This window comes from Papio anubis, chromosome 17, assembly GCF_008728515.1.
Source record: "Papio anubis isolate 15944 chromosome 17, Panubis1.0, whole genome shotgun sequence".
In the NCBI taxonomy this organism is placed as follows: Eukaryota; Metazoa; Chordata; class Mammalia; order Primates; family Cercopithecidae; genus Papio; species Papio anubis.
The window spans coordinates 57,619,374-57,645,392 of NC_044992.1; the positions used below are offsets into that span (position 1 = coordinate 57,619,374).

The following is a 26,019-nucleotide window of genomic DNA, read 5'->3' on the forward strand; positions in this document are numbered from 1 at the left end:
GGTCAGGAGTTTGAGACTGGCCTGACCAACATGGTGAAACCCTGTCTCTACTAAAAGTACAAAAACTAGCTGGGCATGGTGGTATGCACCCGTAATCCCAGCTACTCAGGAGGCTGAGGCAGGAGAATCGCTAGAATCCGGGAGGTGGAGGTTGCAGTCAGCAGAGATCGTGCCACTGCACTCCAGCCTGGGTGACAGAGTGAGACTCCACTTCAAAAAAAAAAAAAAAAAAAGACGATCTAAGTGATTTCTACATTGTGGTTTGTACATATTAAACACATCACTAGTTTGATAAGGCTGTAGTCATTATCTCTTGTCTATTTATCTGGATGGGGAAGCTAAGCATACAGAATTTAAGTGGCTAGCCTAAAGGCCAACTTAACCAAACTGTGAGAAATGGAATCTGGCTATCAATACAAGCTCTTTCCTTAAGTATTGTGAACTATACTTTCACTATACAAAATTTGATAACATGCCTGAAGATGCACTAGAATTATACCTTCTTTTCTCCATGGTCAGAAGGCAATAAAGTTAAATTCAACTATCCTTAGGGTGTAATCACTTTATTAATACAGATAAAACCATTATGACCAAGTAGGAATTATAACATAAGCTCAGCACATAAAATGGAATTATTTAAACTATATTACAGTGAAGCTAGTCAGGAATAAGACTCCATTTATTTTTGGCTTGAACACTTCTTTCAGATGAAGAGAAATGTTAACTCCCAGTTTTACATATATTTCTGGGAATGAAACTCAGGGCTTGTCCACAATACTACAGGTTTCCTGTGTTGGGATCCTCTCTACTTGAAGAGCCTGGGAGAAGAGCACACCCTCCTCAGCAATGAGTGGTAAGTAGCCTAAAATCAGGCTCACCATCATCCCCAGCATTTCTTAGCTTGATTTCAGCCAATGCCACCTGGCAGAAGAGTGGCACCACTTTTACGATACCAGCCACCGAAAAATCCCAAGTCCATGCTACCAACCTGTCTCTCACTGTTCGATCTCTGCAATCGACTAGCTAACTGACATGCCTTTAAAGTTGCAACTGGGTCCCGACTTCTCTTTTTGCACCCGGGAGAGGCACATTCTATTACTAAAAGAGAAATCCAGGGCTGGATTCATGGTGGCACAGCCCCCAGTTTTTGGCACATCTACTCAAACCATAGTCAGTTCTACAGACATTTCCAGTGGGGAATGCTACCCCCAACACCCTCTCAAAGCTATGCTACAGTCTGCTGGAGTTGACGGAATTCACCCAGCATCTCAAGGGCATCACGGCTAGTTGACTTTCCTTTGCCACTTCTTTGAAGGACAGTCAGCAGATCCAAAGCATTTACTGAATTTACTTCTATAGCTCCCCCCCGGAGACTGTAAAGTACCTAAATGCTGGAGTGCAGTGGCGCGATCTCGCCTCATTGCAACCTCCACCTCCTGGGTTTAAGCAATTCTCCTGCCTCGGCCTCCCAAGTAGCTGGGATTACAGACGCACACCACCACGCCCGGCTAATTTTTTGTATTTTTAGTACAGACGGGGTTTCACCACGTTAGCAAGGGTGGTCTCGATCTCCTGACCTCGTGATCCGCCTATCTCAGCCTCCCAAAGTGCTGGGATTACAGGAGTGAGCCACCGTGCCCGGCCCCTCAATTTTCGTTAGTAGGAAAAAGTCATTTTCCCCCTTCCTGCCTCTGAATAAGCTCACAACCTAAACTATCTGACAGAATTGTAATGTCTTGCCTTGCTTTGTAAGTCTCTATTAATAACTTTTAGTGTTGGCATGAAGGAATTTCAGTGCAAACTATGAAAAATATAGGCAAAGGAAGATATTTATGACTTGTAGACATTGTAGTAAGCATTTACAAAATTTACTAAAGAATTTAGAATATTACAACGTTTTTATGTAGTGAGAAAGTCTTACCAGTATTTCCAGAATTTTAACAAGTTTAATTTCCCTTTTAAAGAGTTGTATCATCTTCTGGTGTTCAATACTAAAGCCCCTTACATGGCTTGTTTTTTGGTTTTTTGTTTTTTGGTTTTTTGAGACGGAGTTTTGCTCTTGTTGCCTAGGCTGGAGTGCAGTGGCGTGATAGCAGCTCACCTCAACCTCCGCCTCCCAGGTCCAAGCGATTCTCCTGTCTCAGCTTTCTGAGTAGCTGGGATTACAGGTGCCTGCCACCAGGCCAGACTAAGTTTTCGTATTTTTTTTAGTAGAGACAGCGCTTTACCATGTTGGCCAGGCTGTTCTCGAACTCCTGACCTCAGGTGATCCACCCGCCACAGCCTCCCAAAGTGTTGGGATTACAGGTGGAAGCCACCGCACCCGGCCTACATGGCTGTTTTTAATGCAATCTTCTCTACCCCCAAAATGTTTCCGTAGTTGGGATGTGTGTCTCTGCCCAAACCTCATGTTAAAATGTAATCCTCAATGTTGAAGGTGGGTGGGGCCTGGTGGTGGGAATTGACTGGGTCACGGGGACATATTTCTTTTCTTGTTTTTCCTTTTTTTTTTTTGAGACAGGGTCTCATTCTGTTGCCCAGGCTAGAATGCAGTGGGGCAATCATGGCTCACTACAGTCTTGACCTTCCAGATTCAAGCAATCCTCCCACTTGAGCCTCCCAAGTAGCTGGGACCAAAGGCACACACCACCACGCCTGGCTAAGTTTTGTATTTTTTGTGGAGACAGGGTTTCGCCATGTTGCCCAGGCTGGTCTCAAACTCCTGAGCTCAAACAATCCAATTCGCCTTGGCCTCCCAAAGTGCTGGGATTATAGGCATAAGCCACCACATTGGGCCAACGGGAAGATATCTAATGTATGATTAAGCACCATCTCTTTGGTGCTGTCCTTCTGATAATGAGTTCTCATGAGATCTGGTCGTTTAAAAGTGTGTAGCACCTACTCCCACCTCCTTGCTCCTGCACCTGCCATGTGAGACGCCTGCTCCCTCTTCACCTTCCACCATGACTGGAAGTATCCGGAGGCCTTCCTAGAAGCTGAGCAGATGCCAGCGCTGTGCTTCCTGTATAACCTGCAGAACTGTGAGCCAAGTAATCCTCTTTTTCTCTTTTTTTTTTTTGAGATGGAGTCTCGCTCTGTCACCCAGGCTGGAGTGCAGTGGCATGATCTCGGCTCACTGCAAGCTCTGCCTCCTGGGTTCATGCCATTCTCCTGCCTCAGCCTCCTGAGTAGCTGGTTCTACAGGCACTCGCCACCACACCCAGCTAACTTTTTTTTTTTTTTTTTTTTTTTGTATTTTTAGTAGATATGGGGTTTCACCATGTTAGCCAGTATGGTCTTGATCTCCTGACCTCGTGATCTGCCCGCCTTGGCCTCCCAAAGTGCTGGGATTACAGGCCTGAGCCACTGTGCCCCACCCCCTTTCTTTATAAATTACCCAGTCTCAGGTTTATTTTTTTATAGCAATGTAAGAATGGCCTAATACAATGTTTTCACAATCATTTGCCTGGGTTAACTACTGTTTGCTTGTTTTTTGAGGGGAGTGCTGGACATGATTAATAAGAGTAGTTTTGTGAATAAGTATACTAACTTGAGGTGAAGTTCTACCTAAATATCACCTTAAGTCAAAGTTGGCATTTTGTTGTTGTTAGTAAGGACAAAAATGCCTGAAAATGAATGATAATTCCAGAATTTAATATTAGTAAGGATCAGAAGCAAAAACATTTTGCTGAGTGCAGAGGAACTTCTCTTTCAGAGGATCCATTTTATCAGGATTTATCCTGAGGGAGGGCTAGCTGGTAAAGTGGTTAACTTCATTTAGCAACTCTACAAAATTTGTAAATTGGTACAGACTGTAGGATGAGAGAAGAGCTGAACTTTCAAGAACATTTCCCTGAACTTCCGTAAATAATCCAGGATACCAATTCATATGGCCAGGTCTGTATGAGCTCCAGTGATTTTGTGGGTTTAGTGTCTGGTGGAGCCACCCCCAACTGCAAACTGTTATCTAGCATCAAAGGAAAGAACTTCCTCCAACCCCTGAGGAACTCTCAGAATGCCTGGTCCGCTCGCCACTAAGCTCAGGTCTCTAGATGTCTGGGAGCCACCACACTCTTTAGTTTGGACCCTCAAGGAATTAGATGTGTCTTCTCTAACCCACTGCCCATTCTGACTTCTTTCTCAAGGGCAAATTCAAAGGACTTTATCCTCTTTGAAGCACCCTTTGTCTAACCCTGCTGGCCACCCCTCTCTTATCCACTACTTCTCTTTCAAAAACTCATGTGGTGTCTCATGCCTATAATCCCAGCACTTTGGGAGGCCGAGATGGGTGGATCACAAGGTCAGGAGTTTGAGACCAGCCTGACCAACATGGTGAAATCCCATGTCCACTAAAAGTACAAAAATTAGTCAGGCATGGTGGCGTGCACCTGTAATCCCAGCTACTTGGGAGGCTGAGGCAGGAGAATCACTTGAACCCAGGAGGTGGAGGATGCAGTGAGCCAAGATCGCGCCACTGTACTCCAGCCTGGGTGACAGAGCGAGAGTCCGTCTCAAAAAACAAACAAAAACCAAAAAACTCCTTTCCTCAGCTTCCAGAAAGAACAGTGCACTCTCCCCGGGTCCTCTCCTATTCCTCTTCCTCTCCTTTTCTGTTTCCCCCAAGACCTTCCCCTTCTTGGTGAAACCATTGGCTCTCCCAGCATCAACTGTAACCCCGATGTTCCTGGCTTGACAAATCTCTGGGCCCTGACCCAGGTTTCCAGTTGCCTGATGAAGCTCATTATGTCTAAACCCAAACTCATCCTTCTTCCCTGACTCAAACCTGTGCCACACATCTTTTGAGGCTAGAAGCCTTGGCCCCACGTCTTCCGAAGCTGGAAGCCTTGGCCCCACATCTGTTTCTTTTTTGCAGTCATGTCATTTATTCAGGTGTCATGGTGGCTACTGAATCTTTGCCCCACTTTCCATTCGCAGAGAAATGCCTCCCTCACTGAGGACTTGGACTGATTTATGGGAACACTACACACATTGCCTACAGCCTCTTGTCTCTTCTAAGCCAGGGGTCCCCAATCCCCGGGCTGAGGACCTGTACTGGTGTGTGGCCTGTTAGGAACGAGACCTCACAACAGGAGATGAGCCGCCTTGGAGCAAGCATTACCACCCGAGCTCCACTCCGTCGGATCAGGGCGGCATTCGATTCTCATAGGAGTGTGAACCCTATTGTGAACTGTGCATGCGAGAGATCTAAGTCACATGCTCTTTATGAGAGTCTAACTAATGCCTCATGATCTGAAGTGGAACTGTTTTATCTTGAAACCATCCCCACTGCGTCCTAATCCCTACCCCTACCCTGTCCGTGGAAAAATTGTCTTCCATAAAACTGGTCCCTGGTGCCAAAAAGGTTGGGGACTGCTGCTCTAATCCATCCCATCTCCACCGGGTGCAGTAATCACCGGCTCATGCCTGTAATCCCAGCACTTTGGGAGGCTGGGGTGGGCAGACCACTTGAGTCAGGAGTTCAAGACCAGCCTGGTCAACATGGTGAAACCCCGTCTTTACTAAAAAATACAAAAATTAGCCATGTGTGGTGGCAGGTGCCTGTAATCTCAGCTACTAGGCTGAGGAAGGGAGAATTGTTTGAGCCTGGGAGGTGGAGGTTGCAGTGAGCCGAGATCGTGCCACTGCACTCCAGTCTAGGCAACAGAGTAAGACTCCATCTAAAAAAAAAAAAAAAAGAAAAAAAAATCCATTCCATTTCATGCTGTTGCTGGACAAATGCTCATACAGCAATTTCTGATGATGTTCAAATGACTCTAATTGCTGTTCAAATGACTCTAATTGCTCCCTCTTGCTTATAAAATAACCTCCAAACTTTTCCTGCATGGAGACAATGCATTGTAGTGAAAAGAGCAAAAATGAGTGAATCAGAGACACAAGGGTTCCAATTTCTGCTTTTGCCAGATGTTAGATATGTGGCTTTGGACAGGTTTCCAAACTTCTCTTTGCTTCAGCTTCCCCAAATATAAATAAGACTTATAAACCTATTGAGAATTGTCATAAAATTAAAATAGCCTTCATTTATTGAAAGTTTATTGCATGTTAGAATTTTTAAAATGCAACACCTCATTTAATCTTCATAACCATATTCTACTCTTCCTCTATTTTCTTTTTCTTTCTTTTCTTTCTTTCTTTCTTTCTTTTTTTTTTTTTTTTTTGAGACAGAATCTCTCTCTGTCGCCCAGGCTGGAGTGAAGTGGTACGATCTCGGCTCACTGCAACCTCCGCCTCCTGGGTTCAAGTAATTCTCATGCCTCAGTCTCCTGAGTAGCTGACACTACAGGCATGCACCACCACATTTGGCTAATTTTTGTATTTTTAGTAGAGATGGGGTTTCGCCATGCTGGCCAGTCTGGTCTTGAACTCCTGGCCTCAAGTGATCCGCCCACCTTGGCCTCCCAAAGTGCTGGGATTACAGGCATTGAGTCACCGCACCTGGCCTTATTCCTCTATTTTCTAGGATCAGGAAACTCGGACTCAGAGAAGCTAAGCACCCAGCCCAATTCCAGATCCTTAACTGACCTGTGCTGAGGCCTCTCCTAGTACTGTAGGTAGTCAGTATGTATAGTTCCTTTTGTCTTCCATAATCTGACTCTGACACACCTTCAAAAGCTTATCTCATGCTACTTTTCTCCCAGCAGTTGTAATCTCCATGGTCTGAACTACCTCACTGGTTGTGGCTCCACCTACAAGGCCCTTCCCGCATTTCCACCTACTGAAATCCTACTGCTATCCTAAACTCTAGCTAAGTGTCACCTCTTTCTAGAAGACCTGATTGCAAACATTCCTGCCTCCCTGGAAATCTCATAATGCTTGCCATTTCTCATATGCAAAGATCATGTTTTCTCTTGCATTATCATTTTTTCCCTTTTGTGCATATGTTTTATTTTCCTTCCTGAATCACAGACTCTTTCTGGGCAAGGAGCATGTTGCCAAGGTCTTATTCAACCTTGTTCGCCTTTTAGTTCCAGGCTCAGTCCCTGGGACAGATGAAGCACTTGCAAAGGTCTGTAGAATATTTAATTTTTGCACAAATTTAATCCAGCTTTGAAGAGTTGAGCTCAGTCTACAGTTTGCATGAAGTGAATGTGTTCCTCATGTGTTAGAGGTGATATCACAGGGAGAACAGTAATTACAACGTGAGATGGAGATGGGGCCAATTAATCTTTCTCCTTTGCCAATAAAAAGGCAGAGAGAGTGAACATTATATGGTTTTAGGCAAAGTACCTGACAGCAGGGACCAGCGGTAGGTCTACTTAGGTTTGCTATCTTAATTAGCCTATTTAAAAAAGATTTCTGGCACTATAAAGATGTGTGGATTTGCCTTTGAAGGTATATGGATTTACTATCACTCTCGCGTGCGCACACACACACGCTCCCACACATACCCCACAATCCAAATAAGATGGTATAAAGGGTTTTAAAAGAAAACTCTTAATCCACCCCATTTATATTTCAGCAGCTTCCAAATTCACATGCCCGAATGCAATAAATAAAAATACTGGAGAAGAAAATCAGATAACACAAGTGGGAACTCAGTCAGAGAAAGGTTCCCGAACATTGCAGGAAATATCACTCTAGGCAGAAAACTGCTACCAGATCCTTAACTCTGAGAAAGAACAGGTGGAGACGTGATGAGTCAACACCGCTGAGGCTTCACGCAGCAACCACCGCGGCCCGGCTTGGGTAAATATTTTTATTACAAACACAGTGATGTGTAATGGGCCAAACGATCCGTCCTGAAAAAGATTGCACACAGGATTGTGACACTGCAGTAGCTGGGAAAGTGGGCCAGAACCCGAGCTTACATGTAACCTGACGAGCAGCATCAGGGCTGATGTCAGGTTAGTGACAGCTGCCGTCACCTCACAGGAAGCAAAACTGGGAAATGCAAAATTCAGCTTTGAGAAATCCCAGTCGATGGCAAGACATTTCTTTAAAAAGTGCAAGATTTGCAGGACCCTCCACCATCCTCTTAGGCAAATATTTCTTCTTAAGGAAACAGTGTCTTTTCTATTTTCCTTTCTCCCTCAAACTCTCACAGGCTCTGCCTGTTGGACTGAGCTGAATTCCAGTCAAACCAACGTTTTACATGTCTCCTTTTTCTTTCTTTCGTTCTCTCTTTCTTTCTTTCTTTTCTTTCTTTCCTTCTTCTTTCTTTCCTTCCTTTCTTTTTTTTTCTTTCTCTTTCTTTCCTTCCTTCCTTTTTCTTTCTCTTTCTCTCTCTCTCTCTCCCCCCCTCTTTCTTTCCTTTCTTTCTTTCTTTTTTTTTTTTGATGGAGTCTCACCTTCTCACCCAGACTAGAGTGCAGTGGCACAATCTCGGCTCACTGCAACCTCAGCCTCCCAGGTTCAAGAGATTCTCCTGCCTCAGTTTCCAAAGTAGCTGGGATTATAGGCATGCACCACCATGCCCAGCTAATTTTTGTATTTTTTTTTTTTAGTAGAGACAGGCTTTTATGATATGTTGGCCAGACTGGTCCCAAACTCCTGACTTCAGGTGATCTGTCCGCCTCGGCCTCCCAAAGTGCTGGGATTACAGGTGCAAGCCACCTCGCCCAGCCTATTTAGATATTTTCAAACCACCTGCGGATCACAGGGTTGGACCAATCGTCTGGTGACTGCGGCATTCAGTAAGATGTGGAGAGTTAAGAGAGCAGAGGGGCCACCCAGCCCCTGCACCTGGCTTCCTTTACACAGTTACCTTCTCCCCCTGACCCCCAGGCTCAGGCTGAGAAGAATGAGATCCAGGAGATGGGCTAAGAGGCCAGGAGAGAGAGAACTGGGCTGTGGTAGTGAGAAAGTGAGAAAGCTAACGGGAAATTAGAAGGCTGATTCATTTGTTTATCTAGATGATTATGCTCTACTTAGTTGAATAGTTTTAAAGTGCTCTGTGGTTCAGGAAATTTCCTCTCACAGGCTTACCAGGTCCACAGCCTTCCATGTGCCTGACAGTTCCACGAAAGAAGGCTCCTGAGCACAGGGTATGGGTTTTGAGGGACATTTTACTAATACACTTGCTAATATAATTAAGACAAGTAATGCATACCAAACCTCAAGCAGAGGAGAGGTGAAAACAAATTCAACTAAGGTTGCTTCCATCTTTTAAAAGAACAGAATAAAAAGACATGGCCTTCCTAAATATCTCTAACTCAGGGTTTCCCAGGAAGTGTTTCTAAATCCCCAGCTGGACCTGTGATTCTAGAAATGCAACATAGATTAACAGAATTTTTGAACAGGAAGGAACTTTTAAGCAATATCTTAGGTTTGGGCTTCTCTGATCAATATTTCACAGAACTCTACAATAAAATACGTGAGTCACAGAAGAAGCTGAAAGATAATTTCATGGATTGATCACATCATTTTAGGAAATTGCAGATTAAAGAAAGGTAGGCCGGGCACAGTGGCTCATGCCTGTAATCCCAGCACTTTGAGAGGCCGAGGTGGGTGGATCACCTGAGGTCAGGAGTTCAAGACCTGCCTGACCAACATGGTGAAATCCCGTCTCTACTAAAAATACAAAATCAGCCGGGCGTGGTGGTGCATGCCTGTAATCACAGCTACTCGGGAGGCTGAGGCAGGAGAATCACTTGAACCAGGAGGCGGAGGTTGCAGTGAGCTGAGATGGTGCCATTGCACTCCAGCCTGGGCAACCAAGAGCAAAACTCCATCTAAAAAAAAAAAAAAAAAAAAAAGAAAGGTAAATTGGTTTCTTTAGCAAAGGGTGTGGCAGCTTACAGATGGCAATAGATTCTTTGCCTTTGCTGGGCTACGTACTCTGCCCTTGTCTCTGGGCGGGTTCTGTCTTTGACAGTTGTAGTGATCCGGCCAGTTTCTGGGTGCTGGCCTTATGGGGTTGGTGGCTTCCATGTCTGGTCTCTGGCTGGCTCTGGAGGGTTCCTCAAAGCTGCCATTCCCCAGCAAACAGGCAGCATCAGTTGCCTACCATGTGAATGGGTCTTTTGGGCTTGAGCCCTTGCCTCCCATGACTGCCACCCCAGCCAACATCTGACTGCACCTGCATGAAGCCCAAGTGAGAACAGCCTAGCTGAGCCCGACGAACCCTCAGCACTGAGAGAGATGATAGGAAGTTACTGTTTAAGCCATTAAGTTTTGGGGTGGTTCACGTTGCTGTCTAGCACACAGTTGGCAATCAGCAACTATTTATTCAATGAATGAATGACTGAGTGGTGTAAATGCGAATCTTTGCCACATTTCCTAAATATGACACCTGAATACTTCAAGACAAATCTTACAGAACAGGGCTTACAGAATGCTAGTCTGAGAAACAATGAGAAGATTGAAATGGTAGAGTCTGGGAAATATTGGTCGAGTTATGTCTTTCTGTTATAGATTAGAAAAGTGAGCCAGACAGGTCAAGAGAATTACCCAAGAAAATAAAACTAATTGTTAGACTCCACCTATGAACGAATTTCCTTTCCTAGCTAAAGTAAAGGGTATGGATACAATGGTTTCCCTCCCATAGCCACATTTTAGCTAATTAAATAGATCAGGCTTCTAACTTGGTAGCCCTTTTTTTCTGTTCCATGATAAACTCTTTGTGTCCAACTAGCTATTTTCCATGCAACCTCTTTTACGTGGCAGACTTCCAAAGATGATATAAGAATATGAATTAGACTAGGCACAGTGGCTCACACCTGTAATCCCAGAACTTTGGGAGGCCAAGGCAGGCAGACCACTTGAGGCCATGTGTTCGACACCAGCCTGGCCAACATGGTAAAACCCCATCTCTACTAAAAATAAAAAAAATTAGCCGGGCATGGTGGCGTACACCTGTAATCTCAGCTACTTGGGAGGCTGAGGCAGGAGAATTGCTTGAACCCACAAGACGGAGGTTGCAGTGAGCTGAGATCGTGCCACTGTGCTCCAACCTGGGCGACAGAGCGACAGTGCAAGACTCTCTCAAAAAAAAAAAGAATATGTATTAGTCTAAAGTCTAGATTAAGCATTCTTAAAATAGCAGAATCCATAGCAACATCTTGGGTCTTTGGTTTTAAAACATTTGCCTGGGCTTGGCACGGTGCCTCATGCCTGTAATCCCAGCACTTTGAGAGGCCGAGGCAGGTGGATCACCAGAGTTCAGGAGTTCGAGACCAGCCTGACCAACATGGAGAAACCCTGTCTCTACTAAAAATACAAAATTAGCTGGGTGTAGTGGCGCATGCCTGTAGTCCTGGCTACTCGGGAGGCTGAGGCAGGAGAATCGCTTGAACCTGGAGGTGGAGGTTGTCGTGAGCCAAGATCACGCCATTGTACTCCAGCCTGGGCAACAAGAGCAAACTCCGTCTCAAAAAAAAAAAAAAAAAATTGCCTGATGGAAATCCTTGTTTAAAACTGAAATGCCTGGAAGAAGAGATTTTCAGCAGAACTAGATAGTGGTGAGGAATCCAGATTTTAAAATTCCTTCAGTCTTATGTTACAAATTTCATTTCTCTTCCTCCATATGAGAAGCAAATAATATGATCTGATTTTAAAACAATATAGTGAAGAATGTTAACACTAACCAGGTCAAAATCTAGGGTATTCCATTTTACTCTCCTTTTTCTTTCTTTTTTTAGACAGAGTCTCGCTCCGTCGCCCAGGTTAGAGTGTAGTGGTGCGATCTCAGCTCACTGCAACCTCTGCCTCCCAGGTTCAAGTGATTCTCCTGCCTCAGCCTCCCGAGTAGCTGGGATTACAGGTGCATGCCACCACGCCCACCTAGTTTTTGTATTTTTAGTAGAGACAAGATTTTACCATGTTGGCCAGGATGGTCTCGATCTCCTGACCACATGATCTGCCCACCTCGGCCTCCCAAAGTGCTGGGATTACAAGCGTGAGCCATGGCACCTGGCCTCCATTTTTACTTTTCAAATACTATTACAGCCTATACCACCACTTCCTAATCAAGTCTCCAAAGCCAAGAACCACTTCAATATCAGTTGAAAAAAAGTTTTACCTAATTATCTTCATTCCCTACTTTGAATTGACCAACCATGTATCTTTTTCTGGTTTTATCAAAGGGGCTGCCAGGACAAAAGCACATCCAATTTTAAGTAGGCTTTAGTTAGCAGACTTAAAATTGATCATGCATTTTAGTTTCAGTAACTTGCAATTTCTATACCCTTTGATAATTCACTTTAAAGAGCAAGCCATCTTTAATGACAAGGCTTAAAAGAGACGACCTTTCTGAACAAAATATGAAAGCTCAGAAGAGATAGTTCTTTTAAGGAAACTATGAATTAAAATGACCTTGTGTTCTGAAACTTTTCTCCCACCATTTTTGATGTTTTACCTTTCCTTTTTACTCTTAGAAAGAAAGCTAAAACACCACTGCCTTCTATGGATGGTGATGCACTTCAATAAGAGAGCTGTTAATTGTTAATTCCAACTCACAGTTCCTTCTGTCTGCACTGTCTCTGCAGATGCCTTTAATGAGGTTGCTCACCACTATAAGCATATACTCGTTTCTGAAGAAATCACTGTTGATATGTGACATTACAGGATAATGTTTGAATCTGAGCTATTTCCCTTGAATCACATCACAGTCAATTCTTAGAAGCAGGTCCGTCATTCTCTGTTCCCTCTTAGTCTTCCTGTTTTCTTCATTATGCCCCTGATGGCTGCCCTCTGTGAAGTTCATTGTTGAGTGGGGAGGTTGCAAAATCAGAGCTCAGACCCCTGAAAGGGCGCACTGCTTGGTGATGCAGAAATGGTGGACTTGAACAAAATTGTGACATACGCGGATGACTGAATAGCTAACTTTGCTGTGCGCCCTTCTCTTCCCTGACCCCGTAAGTGGATGACAACAAACACCAAGAACCCGGGGTTGCAGACTGTTTCTTCTGCTTGGCTTGTTCCAAACCCTTTACCAACCACTACCTGTTGACAATTACTTGTTGGAATAGAAAAAGCACAGGTGGATGACTCCGGTACAGCAGCCAATAATGATAACTAGAGATGTAACGAAATTAGGTACTTGTGATGAACAATTGACCTTCCAGCAGATAAAAGAACGGATGGAATCTTAGATGATTTTATAATAAGGCACGGTGTTTATAATTTATTTCCTGAGCACTGGTTTTTTTCTCCCAGTAGCCATTTCTATAGTCACCGCTCAACTCAGTAAGGAATTTCAAACATGCCAAATGCAATTTTTCTTCTCTTCCTTTATCAGAGAATGTTCACAAAGACATTAGTGTCAACTATCCATTCCTATCACATCCAATCAAAATGACCTAAAGTTTCATTCCCTTTACTACCAGACATACATGACATGGTTCAGAAGGGAAACGGGATCTGGGTAATGTCAAAGGTTCACCAGTGTTTGTAATTTCATAACCCTTGAAATAAGGAAAAGAAAGAATGGCAGGCAATCTTCCAAAACACCTACTGATATTTACTCATGGAAAACAAATAGTCTTGAGTGGGAGTTCCAAAGCCAGCATTCAACACAATTCACAAAGTATTTTCACCTCGAGCAGCTCATAACCTTACTAATGAAATCTGGTGAGCTTCAACTTGTTTTCCATGGTCTGTACAGAAATAAGTACTTAACAGGAATCCTGCAGGAATCTTTCCCTTCAGACTAAATCATAGTCTGAGTACCAATAATCCTCATTTGTTTTAATAGCATCTGCAATGATTTTGCTTTTTCCTAAATATTCTTGAAACCAGTACTATAATTTATTGTATATGCAGGAAAAACCTCATCTTCCAAAGGTCACAGACTTATATTCCTGGAGGAGGTGTCAGGGTATCTGAACATTACCAGTAGCCCCACAGAGATGAGTTAGCGCAAGAATTCCAGGCCTCCTACTGATGGCCACAGCCCAGTCCTGTTTATGCCAATTCTCGCCCTGGCTTTGGAAGTGGCTGTAAAACCTGTTACTTCCTTATCATCTTCGTGGCTCAGTTACAGTACAAAAAGGGGTAATTAATCCTTGGGCTGCAAACAACAGACTTGGGCGTGGGAAAGAGAAAAGAATTTTGAAAAAGTGTAAATAAACATTGTGTCTTTTACAGTAAACCAGAGTATTACAGCCCCGCCCATGGGCCAGATTTTTAGAGAGCTCAAAATGCCCATGGCGCACACCACAATGCAGTCGAAAGAATTTGGAGCATCCATTCACTCATTCGCCGCAGTTCAAAATTTCCTTGGCAAATGGGTTGACCAATCATCGCAGAACAGCTCTGGGCATTTGGGTGGGGAGAGGGACCCAGACTTCACCATCCACTCATGGAAGCAACACCATGTGGTGCCCACATGCAAACCGGACCAAGTAAAGCATATTCCGTGGCTACTTGCCAATGTGTCGTGTCCTCATAACCTCACCTCACATTTTTTAGGCTTTCTTAAGGATCATCGATTGATATTATAATGAAAACAACCACCATAAAAAGGCAGATCAAGAAAGTAACAATAAAACCACAGCAGCTATCTAAAATTGTCACACCATATTCTGCCTCTAGGGTTCCAGGACGTGATTGGAGACCAATGAGACAAATACTTGGACTGATATCAGATGATCCAGCAATTTTATCCTAAACACCAATTCATGCACTAATTATGGATTTGATTGTTGATATGATATAAGGTATATTTTCCCGAAGTACAATTGAGATTGCTAGCATTTGCTGGGAAAAAATACCATATATATGTCACATTTATTTTAGCAAATGAAGTTCAATAAAAAGTAGAAATAAAACTGATAAGTACAAAATAATATTTTAATATATGAACATGAACATGAAAACAATGTAAACAGGTCAGAATTTTTGATATGATACTATAAACGTGATTTTGATCGTACGCAACTGGTAAAATTCTATGCAAAAGGATTAACAAGGCGTATCAGAAGAAATCATTTCTTTGCCCAATATAAGCAGTTCTCAGCACATACTCAAATGCACACAAACATGAAAATCAGAATTAAAGGAATGTTAAAAAGATAACTTAGGCAGACACAAATAAAACCACCCCACTAGCGTATGAATGATGCATGTTTTTATGATCTTAATTACATTTAAGGATTTTAAAAATGCCACTGATCTCACAGTTTACAATATCCAAATCTTCAAACCTGCTGGAAGAAGTCCACAGCGCAGCCTGGAAATTGTATCCATTGCATTCTCTTGTGCAGTTACCTGTAAACCAAAAAATCACAGTCACGACTTTCTCTAGGTGTAACAGGTATGTCAGTCAAAAAATAAGCTCCAATTCTGGAGAAGTTGATAGGGGTTGAAAAGGATATTTAATATCAAAATTTCATCATTTATGCTTATCTATAAGGGATCAAATCTTACCGACATCAAGCAAACAGAATCTTTTGAAAAATGTGTGATCCACAAGATCTTTCCTTTTAATTCAAAGCCAAATAAGTAGTTCAGTCTTTCACTGCACAAACAGGAAGGGTGTTTGATGGAATTACAGGAGGTAAACATAATCTGTGTTAGTGATGTCACTGGGAACCTTGGACTACAAAAGGTCTCATGCATCCCCAAAAAGAGCACTGAGGGTACTCAAGTCACTGTGAGTGCTTGATCACTGAGCTGCTGATCTATTCTGGTCTGGAGAACAACGCCAAACCCTTAGGGGAAAGGACTTTGAAGATGTGAGCTATCCTAGCAAGCATTGCAACATCTCTCTATCTTAAAGGAAGATCGTGTCTCCTTCACTCCATCACTGGGCCTCAAGACAACGTCTTATCCTCTTGTCCAGGTAAGGCCTGGACTTGCCATGCCCCTGCAGATCCTCTCATCTTTCTTTTTTTGAGACAGAGTCTTGCTCTGTTGCCCAGGCTGGAATGCCGTGGTATGATCTCAGCTCACTGCAACCTCTGCCTCCCAGGTTCAAGCAATTATCCTGCCTCAGCCTCCTGAGTAGCTGGGATTATAGGTGTGTGCCACCACACCCAGCTAATTTTTGTATTTTTAGTAGAGACAGGGTTTCACCATGTTGACCAGGCTGGTCTTGAACTCCTGACCTCAGGTGATCCTCCTGCCTTGGCCTCCCAAAGTGCTGGGATTACAGGAGTGAGCCACCGTGCCCAGCAGATTCTCTCATCTTGTTCTGATAGTACAGACTAAGCACTAGGATGAGAAGGGGGGGTGACTTCTTAAAGACATGCTGCTTACTAAAAACAAGTCTTTTTCAAAACTTGTATTATGTCCAAGCATTTTAATAAAGATAAAGGCCAAACGAGGAGGCTCACAGGTGCCACAACACTAACTAATCAGGAAACACATGCTTATGGGCTGTACCTTCTGCCTTGGTATGTAGTCAGTTCTTCTTGAAGGATGGAGGCTCTCTTTTGCAGAAAATTAACCTAGAAAAGACATCTTGTGTGAGAAGAGATGGACGTGGCTTACATGTCAATATTGTGCAAATAGTATGGTAAGATTTTATTTAAATTCAGACAATTCCCTAGATAAAACTCAGAGGATTTGTTGAATGTCAATGTTGTGTTTTTTACATTTGGTCACATCCCATCCTTATTGAAAATCCATCAGATACGACAGAATAAAGTTCAAATTCCTCATTGCAGTGCCGTTTTGATCTGGCCTGCCCCCATCACAGTGGCTTTACCTGTCCTCACACCCTGTCCACCACTGCTGTTTCTACACCATGTCTTTCTCACTCTGTGGCTCTTTGGCCCAGGCCATTTTCTCTCTTTGGAACACTTGTCTTTCTGTCTCCTATTCATTCTCCACCATTTGGTTTAAATGTCATCTCTCCTGTGGAATTGTTCAACTCCTCCCCAACTGCTCCTCGCCTCCTAGCCCCAGGCAAAACCAGTGGTCCCCTCCTCTGTGTTCCTCCCCTCTATTACTGGTACTTCTCACACTGCTTTGTGGGTATTTGTTTTCATATGTCTTCCCTAAACCTGAGAGCTTCTCTTGGGCAAGAATGACTTTTCTGTCTCTCTACCCCAGTTTCTTTTACAGGGCTGGGCATGTAGCTGGTTTCACTAGCTGTTGAATGAACGGAGGAGTGAGTAAGTGTAAAGAAAATTACTGCTTTCTGGAAACCTTAGTCCATCCTAGGGATTCCCTGAGGTTGGAGAGACAGAACTTCATAGTGGAAAGAGCCTGAGCTTTGTCTGGAGTTAGGCCAACTTGGGTTCAATTCCTGGCTTGCCATTTGTGGCTCTAGGAAAATTACTTAAGCTCTTGATGCCTAATCTGTGAAATAGGGTTAATGACAGCTGCTTCCCAGGGTTATGAGGATGACATGAAACAACTAGAGAAACCACCTAGTGCAGAGCTCATAGCAGGTACAATCGCCAGACCACCATTCTTAGGGGGCTGGAGGAAACTGCGTTCTTTAGCATATTCTCTTCAATCAGACCTTACAAAGCATTTGATTATTGTGAAGCATACATTTCTATACTATTAAAGATGCCTGTATCAGGCGTGGATTCAAAAGTACCTCACACAACCCAATATAAATGGTTTGGGGCTAACTTATACCATGGCTTAATGTAATCAAGAGTCAGTGGTATTTGATCGTTTCAGAATTGTTTATTCTTGTGTCTTTGGTCTGAACTGAAACCATGGCAACGGTTGATCCCGAAACATAGTTATGCAAGAGAATACAGCTGGCAGAACAGAAAATGTGCTTGAAAGAGAAGAAAACACAGTCTTTCTAAATGGGTGCATCTCAAAGTGGTCCTCCTGGTTTTGCTGATTTGTATGGCACCCTCGTCTTCATTTTATCCAATTGCTCAAGTGACCCATAGGACAATTGATAATTTTGACAGATGCAGGGATTACACTGATTCAACTTCCCTCCCCCAACCATACTCTGTAATCGGAATTCCAACAATTCTCAAAAAACACAGGCACCTGTGCTTTCAAACTAAATTTGCTCACTGGATGGCCTGTGACTCCTCCGTGCAGCTGCCAACTCTGAGGCCCTATCGCAGCTGGCAGCACTCTCTTTCTGGGTCAGCCTGCAGTTTTAGGAGGCTGAAGTGGCTTTTATTACAGTGAAATGATATGAATGATAACAGAAGCCCTGCAGGTAGGTATCAGATTTCTTTTTTTTTTCCTCTTCCTAAAAAAACCCCTCTGAAGGCGTCAGGTCCTACCTAGCTGACACTATCTGTAGCTCACCTACAAACTTAATGGGTAAACCACACCTGGAGTGGAGCTTTTCATGTAAATAAAGATTACTTAATCCTTTGTATGTTCCCATTCTCCTCCAGTACTTATTTTTATATGCAGGCGTGAGCAAATTTCATAGCCCATAGAAGCAATCGGAAACAGTAGCATATGGATTGAGATTATGAACATTTCATTATCAGATTAGAGACTTTTTACTAGGGGAATATAAAAGGAGCAGCTAAAATGTGTTCCACATGTTATCTTACATATTATAAATAGATAACGTGGATATCATCAAACCAATCATTTATTTTATTCATAAATATATTTATTAAGCACCTGTTATGTGCCAGGCACAGTACTTGATACAGGGAGTAAAGAAATACTTTCTTTCCTTTATGGAATTTCTCAAGGAAAAAATATGTCTGAAACTTCAAAGTGGGCTGGGCACGGTGGCTCACGCTTGTAATCCCAACACTCTGGGAGGCTGAGGTGGGCGAATCGCTAGAGGTCAGGAGTTCGAGACCAGCCTGACCAAGCTAGCGAAATCCCGTCTCCACTACAAATACAAAAATTAGCTGGGCGTGGTGGCATGAGCCTGTAATCCCAGCTACTTGAGAGGATGAGGCTGGAGAATTGCTTAAACTCAGGAGGCAGAGGCTGCAGTGAGCCAAGATGGCGCCACTGAACTCCAGCCTGGGTGACAGTGAAATTCCATCTCAAAAAAATGAAAAAAATAAAAATAAAATTCAAAGTGTATTGGAAATGTGAATATGTAAACTCTTTCTCATGATACCAACAATATGTAAAACAGTCAAACAATATAGAAGTATGTAGCAAAAACATGTTAGAAGTTTTCTCACATCATGAACCGCATCAAGAACCATGCATTTCTTTTTTTTCTTTTCCTTTTTTTTTTTTTTAGATGGAGTCTTGCTCTGTCACCCAGGCTGGAGTGCAGTGGTGCGATCTCAGCTTACTGCAACCTCTGCCTCCCAGGTTCAAGTGATTCTCCTGCCTCAGCTTCCTGAGTAGCTGGGATTACAGGCATGCACTACCATGCCTAGCTAATTTTTGTATTTTTAGGAGAGATGGGGTTTCACCCTGTTGGCCAGGCTGGTCTCAAACTCCTGATCTCAGGTGATCCACCGGCCTTGGCCTCCCAAAGTGCTGGGATTACAGGTGTGAGCCACCGCACCCAACCATATTTCTTTTCTTTTTTGAGACAGTCTTGTTCTGTTGCCCAGGCTGGAGTGCAGTGGTGTGATCTCAGCTCACTGCAACCTCTGCCTCCTGGGTTCAAGTGATTCTCCTGCCTCAGCCTCCCAAGTAGCTGGGAATATAGGCACGGGCCACCATGCCCAGCTAATTTTTGTATTTTTAGTAGAGACGGGATTTTGCCATGTTGGCTAGGCTGGTCTCAAACTCCTGACCTCAAAAGGTCTGCCTGCCTCAGCCTCCCAAAGTGCTAGGATTATAGGCATGAGCCACCACGCCCAGCCAAGAACCATACATTTCAACAAGAACTATGTAACCTAATTGTTTGAATACCTTGTCATTATTTTGCCTTGAACATAGAACGTATCTTGTTATCTCTAACGACCATGTAAAATACACCAGAATAAAAGTGCTTCTAACATAACTGTGCTTTCAATTTCTTTGCACTTCTACACAGTGAGGAATCAGCCATATGCTAAGTGATGGCATTTTGGACCTGAAACCAAGAATAAAAGAATGAGGCTATATTGAAAGGTAGACTGTAAATGAATTGATGTTACAACTGACTGAACTTCTCAATTTTAAGGGTGCTTCAAAGAAATTCTTATTGAGACAATGAGTTATTAAACAAGAAAAAAATTTTTAAAAAAACAAAAACAATTTATCCTGAGTAGCAGGTTATACAATGACATCACATTGATTTCTGGCATCAATTTGGAATCAGATTTATTTGCAAGTTTCTTTTCAGAGTATGCATATCACCTAATCCTTGGAAAATGCCTTGATTCTAGTAATTACCTGTGATTTTAGGGAGGAAATGGTGTCTTCAAGTTCTTGTCTTAGGGATGCTGGCATCAACCCTTTCAATTTTGTTTCATATTCTTGTCGTATGTAAGTTATCTAAATTGGAAAAAAATTAAGCGTTATCTTTTTACCACATAAACGATTGTTTTGAATTTAAGAAGTCCCAGAATAGTATCTGTTCATCACAATGAAAGGTTTGTTACATGCGGTCAGAAACCAGACAATAAAGATGAAATAAGAAGAAGAGTTAAAAACTGAAAAGGCTACCCAGACTGACCCTGTGACTCTGAGAGAGACAGTCCCTGTAACAATACTTTCTTTAAAATCCTTGTGAACACAATTTTCAGCATATGATAAGTAAAATAATTGTTTTCTCCTCTTCACTCATGAGGGTCCCCACTATGCTAGCCCTGCAGCCTCTCCTTGATCAGGATGTGAACTCCAGCCATACCAAGCTGTTATCTGAGGACAACTCATAGCATGTCTCTGCTTTGATTAAAATACTCCTTGAGGGTGTGGTGGCTCACACCTGTAGTCCCAGCACTTTGGGAGGCTGAAGTGGGCAGATCACTTGAGCCCAGGAGTTTGAGACCAGCCTGGGCATCTCTAAAAAATATATAAAAATTAGCTGGGCATGGTGGTGCACACCTGTAGTCTCGGCTACCTGGGAGGCTGAGGTGGGAGGATCCTTTGAGCCCAGGAGGTAAAACCTGCAGTGAGCCAAGATCGAGCCATTACACTCCAGTCTGGGCGACAGAGTGAGACTTTGTCCCCAAAAACCCCAAAAAAATCCCTACTCCCCCAAACTGACAGGTAGTTGGGGCACTAAGTGTGATTCATATAATCATGAAGACATGAATGAAGGAGAATCTGCATAGCTGTGTCTCCAACCCCCTTTGACACAAGTAGACAGGTAGAGTGCACTGGGCATAGGAAGGTTCCTGGTTCCCTTCTGCCTCCTGAATACTATCAGGCCTGTGTTTAACTAACTGATGCTCACTGGGCTAGTAAAAAAAACAGGTTGGTGGCTCATCCCATTCATCTCTCTCAAGGCTAAAGCAGTGAGTGAGAGGGTAGAAGAAAAGCCTCTGGAAGAATATGCCTGAGCAGGATGATGTGCATGGATGAGGCATGAATATGCATGTGTAGATATTGGTGCCTTTTTCCAGCTGTGTTTCTGCATTTCTCTTCCTCCTACTATGAGATATGATAGAATTAATTATTTTTAAAATCTGTTGCATGTGCTGTGCGTGACTTAACCAAACATTAAAGCTGAGCTGCAGTGTATCATACCAAGTAATTCATCATACACACCTGGAAATAGGCAATATACTATGAAAATTGTGCACAACTGAGTTGAGTTGGATAAGCCTATCAATTTGCTGAAGATAATTTAAAATGAACAGTCTTTAAGACCCAACTTTTCTTACACTAAACTGAATTAAGGAAGAAATGTGCTTAACAATTCATTTCATTACCTACTAAAATCCTGTGGCCACTGTTCTAGAATACAAATTTTCAATTTTTGGCAAAGTGCCTTTTTTGGGATATGCTATAATCCTGTGACTTATACTTAAAGGAAAAAAAGAAATAATAAAATATGATCTCTCCCACAGATGCAAAGTCTTTGCTGATGAAATATCTGTTGATTCTCCTATCTATTGATTTTTCTCATCTTCTCTTCTTCAACTTACTTCCAAGTGAGCCAGTTCCAGCTACTCACTTTTGAGTCAGTTAGCTGACTCAAACGAAGGAAAAATGCAAAGCAAAACACATGCTTTATAAACCAGACCTCAGGGTAACATTTATTGAGGGTTCGTGGGTTATATATAGATTATTGTTTTTTTTCTATCACTCAACACTGGCTCTGGAAGTTTGAGTTTCAACTCTTTTAAAAACAACTCATGCACGCCCTATTCCCTTTTTAAACAAATTTTATTCTGTGTTTTATTACTGAAATACGTCGTCCTACCCATCCCACCCCACAGTAAAAATCTCACCCAGGCTCCCTATTTCTTTCCCTCATCCCCTCTTCCCCACACCATCCCGGGACAAATGCTCCAGGGTTCCCTGCCTACTGGCCATTCTGGAGTGTGTCCATTGGGTAGTAATGTGGAAACCACCAGGGCCTTTGTGGAGAAAATGGAGGGGGCTGAAGGAGTCCCAAGAGGGTCTTATTTCAGGGCCTTGGATCCTTACTCATAGGCGAGCTTGATCTCATCATCTGGACAGGTGGAGGCAGATTTTTCCTGAGCATAGGCATTGCTCAAGTACTGATGCATGCCACGGAAGGCCTCAGGGATGGTGAATCCCCGGTACTTTTTTTTTTTTTTCTTTTGAGATGGTATCTCACTCTGTTGCCCGGGCTGGAGCGCAGTGGCGTGATCTTGGCTCACTGTAACCTCTGCCTCCCAGGTTCCAGCAATTCTTTTGCCTCAGTCTCCTGAGTAGCTGGGATTACAAGCACATACCACCACACCTGGTTAATTTTTTTTTGTATTATTATTATTATTTTTTTAGTAGAGACGAGGTTTCAACTTGTAGGCCAGGCTGGTCTTGAACTCCTAACCTCAAGTGATCTGCCCACCTTGGCCTCCCAAAGTGCTGGAATTACAGGCATGAGCTATGACACCCGGCCCCCCAGCACTTCTTACACACCACTTGTACTATGTGGAGCTTTGACAACAGGTTGCAGTCCGCCAGGGTGAGCTCATTGCTATCCAGAAACTTCCTCTGAGAGATGCCTTCATCTTCAGCACTGGTTTCATCCACTTCTTCTGGGTGGGGGGATGTCAAGTAATTGTCTAAAACCTTCAGGGCTTTCAGGAGTCCCTTCTCCAGACTGTCATTTAGTGCTGGGTTTGAATTTTTGATGTAAGCAGAAAATCTGGCAAATACGTCCAGGTCAGCTGTGTTGGACTCAGGGTTCAGAGCTGACAGCTTGGGGTACCTGGGAGGGCAAAGCACTGCCTACAGAAATTCCTCAGTCTTGTTGGTGTCCTTGTGCTCTTCCATGCCATACAGCAGGAATGGGAGCTGCCCTTCTGGGTACAGCTTTTGTACTATCTCGGTCTGCCTCTTGGTGTCAATGATGGTGACACTGAAGGTGACTCCCTTGAACCACAGCACCATGAACAGTCTCTAGGAGAAGGGGCAGTTCCCAATCTTGACCCCATCACTGCCAGCCTTCATGAACAATTCAACTTGCAGTTGTTCTTCAGCTATGGTTGCGCTAGGGACCAGAAAATGGCTATAGCTGGAGGAACTGGGGCATGCACTATTTCTTACATCCTTAACTGTTTAGAATGTCTGTTTTCCTAAGCTGGCACTCAGCAAGAAGGCCATGTTCCATTTGAGTGCCAAGATGGTGAAGTCCAATGATGAGAAGCCAGGCAAGTTCAACTCTGGCATTTTCCAGGGTCTTCTGAAGCTGGAGATGGCTTAGCTCGGTTGCATTTACAATGCAGTCCTTGAGGATTTGGTCTTCTCACATGAAACTGGATGGCAGCCAGCTCATAAAGGTTCATTTGGACAAAGCACAGCAGAACAATACGGAACACAAGGTCAAAACTTTTTCTGGTGTTTATAAGAAGCTCATGGGCAAAGATGTTGATTTTGAATTTCCAGAATTTCAACTGTAAACACAAATTATAAAGTATATTCACAGTAAAAAAAAAAGAACAAAGCCTATCCATTGCCTTTACATTTAAAAGACAACTTTGCTGGGTATAAAACTGCTTCAATCCCACTTTCTTTCTCTCATAACTTTGTGAACACAAAGATCAAGTTAGCTAGGCATGGTGGTGTGCACCTGTAGTCCCAACTACTTGGGAGGCTGAGGTGGGAGAATTACTTGAGCCCCTCAGAACATTTCTCCAGTGTTTTCTGGTATTACATATTGCCATGGTAAAGTTTGAGGCCAATCTGATTTTTTTCATGTTGAATATAACTTTCTTTTTCTGCTTGGATGCTATGGTTTTCTTTTTCCTTCATTTACTAACTTCACTGGGAAATGCTTTGATACTAATTATTTTATATTAATTTTCCTGAGACATTGTGTGTGCCCTTTCTACCTTTACATTCCATTATTTAAACAAAAGTTCCTTTGTTAGAAGGATTATTTGTATTTTATTATATACATATATATTTTTTTTCCTGTTGGTTCTCTTCTTCAGAGACAAAAACTTTGCGAATGTTGGCTCTTCTTTGACAATCTCCCATAATTATACATTTTCTCTATTATTACTTTTACTTTCATATCATTTTATTTTGAGACAGGGTCTTGCTATGTTGCCCAGGCTGGTCTCCAACTCCTGGACTCAACCGATCTTCCTGCCTCAGCCTCCTGAGTAGTTGGAATTACATGCATGCATCACTGCACCAAACTCTTCTTATCATTTTATATCTATTTTATATTTTCATTTCATTTTATATAATAGCCTCTAGCCTAATTACTATATTTCCTTGGATGGTTTTAGTTATGATTTTTCTATTTTGGTTCTTCTACTATGGTTTCAATCTTTTGCTTTTGTCTACCATTTTTCCTAAGCTCTGAGAGATCACTTTTCATCTGTCTGTTGACTTATATAATCTTTAAATATGTCTCTTCTTTTTCCTACTTCTCTATCGCCCTCCACCATCTTCCTTGAGAGAGATGTCTAAATGTGTTTTGTGAATGCTTTGACACTGTGAAGAGCTGTTATAAAGAACTATAATTAGTCTGAACTTTCCTCCTGTAATTTTCCATTTGATATACAGAACATTATTTGCTTACATTCTTTCTTCCCCTCTCTTTTAATCCAGCAAAGATCATATGCTAGTTCCTTTTTCCAAAAGAAAAATTACACCTCATTTTTGAATGGAACCAGCTATTTGCTGAGAGTTGAGGTGTGGTGGGGGTAGCTGGGGTCAGGCCACAGCTATGATTTGGTTTTGTTGTCTTCATTACTCTTTGACCAAATCTATGATTTCATTTGCTCTGGGGGCCTATGTCCCTCAGTTTTCAACCACTTTGGAGGTCACAGCCAAGTACTTAAGCCCTTTGGTTCATGCTCGTGGCTGGTTTCTCCTGACTCTCCTTCCTCCCGCCCTGCCCACTATTCACATATGATGGTTTCTCTCTAGTAGGAGGCTAGGCCATCGAGAGTAGAAGATTGGGTGTGTCCAAGGTTGCTCTTTGATCACCATTATTCCTTCCATCACTTTTCAAATTCGGAAGTTACATTTTCCAACATTTATTGAAGATTTGTGCATTTATACTTCCTGTCTACTCCTTTATTCTTTGTTTTTGTGATTTTAGTGAATCTGAATGAATTTAAAATAAGCCTCTGGAAAATATGAAATTACCTCATGTATGAGTGAGACCGTCAACTGGGAAAATATTACTACCCTGAATCCTTAAGCTCAAATGCTGAATTTAAAAATCATTATATAAAGCTGAATCCTGTTACTTTAATAAAGTCATGAAAAACTTTAACCAATCTGTTTTCATTCTGTTTATGAGGTTAATAAAGTTACCACCAGCAAACATTTACTGAGGACTTTCTGTGTTGACTCTCCATGTTTTATATGGACTTAATCCTCTGACGACCCAATGAGGGAAGCACAGAGTGGTAAAACATGATTTGAACTCAGGTAGTCTGACTCTCAAGCACATATTATTGTCCACTTTGCTCTACAGTTTCTCAAATAATCCTTCTAAATGCTGAGCTGATTTTTCCACCCCAGGGGGAAGAGAATGCCAGAGACAAGTGCATTAGCGGAGTCTTTGCTACCACGTTCTAGTGCTTTCACCAGCACAACAGTGGCCAGGGCCAGGGGATGGGGCGTTGAACTGCAGTGCTTCCAGACATCCATCTAGTCATCAATCTT

General features: G+C 42.7%; 1 protein-coding gene and 1 pseudogene across 17 annotated transcripts in view; both read right to left on the minus strand.

Moving 5' to 3' along the window:
• Nucleotides 1-14,736: 14,736 nt before the first annotated feature.
• Nucleotides 14,737-26,019, minus strand: part of CEP112 (centrosomal protein 112) — a 551,317-nt gene continuing 540,034 nt past the window's right edge. For 10 of the 17 annotated variants that reach the window (XM_031657704.1, XM_031657702.1, XM_031657710.1 and 7 more), the window contains 2 exons: nt 20,143-20,244; nt 15,792-16,346 (listed from right to left, as the gene is read on the minus strand). In XM_031657704.1, the coding sequence (XP_031513564.1) occupies nt 16,269-16,346; nt 20,143-20,244 (180 nt within the window). In that variant the 3' untranslated portion in view covers nt 15,792-16,268. Of the gene's footprint in view, nt 15,166-15,791; nt 16,347-20,142; nt 20,245-26,019 lie in introns of those variants that run through there. The other 7 variants (XM_031657708.1, XM_031657706.1, XM_031657712.1 and 4 more) reach the window with 2 other exon arrangements.
• Nucleotides 22,219-23,444, minus strand: LOC103878924 (annotated as a pseudogene).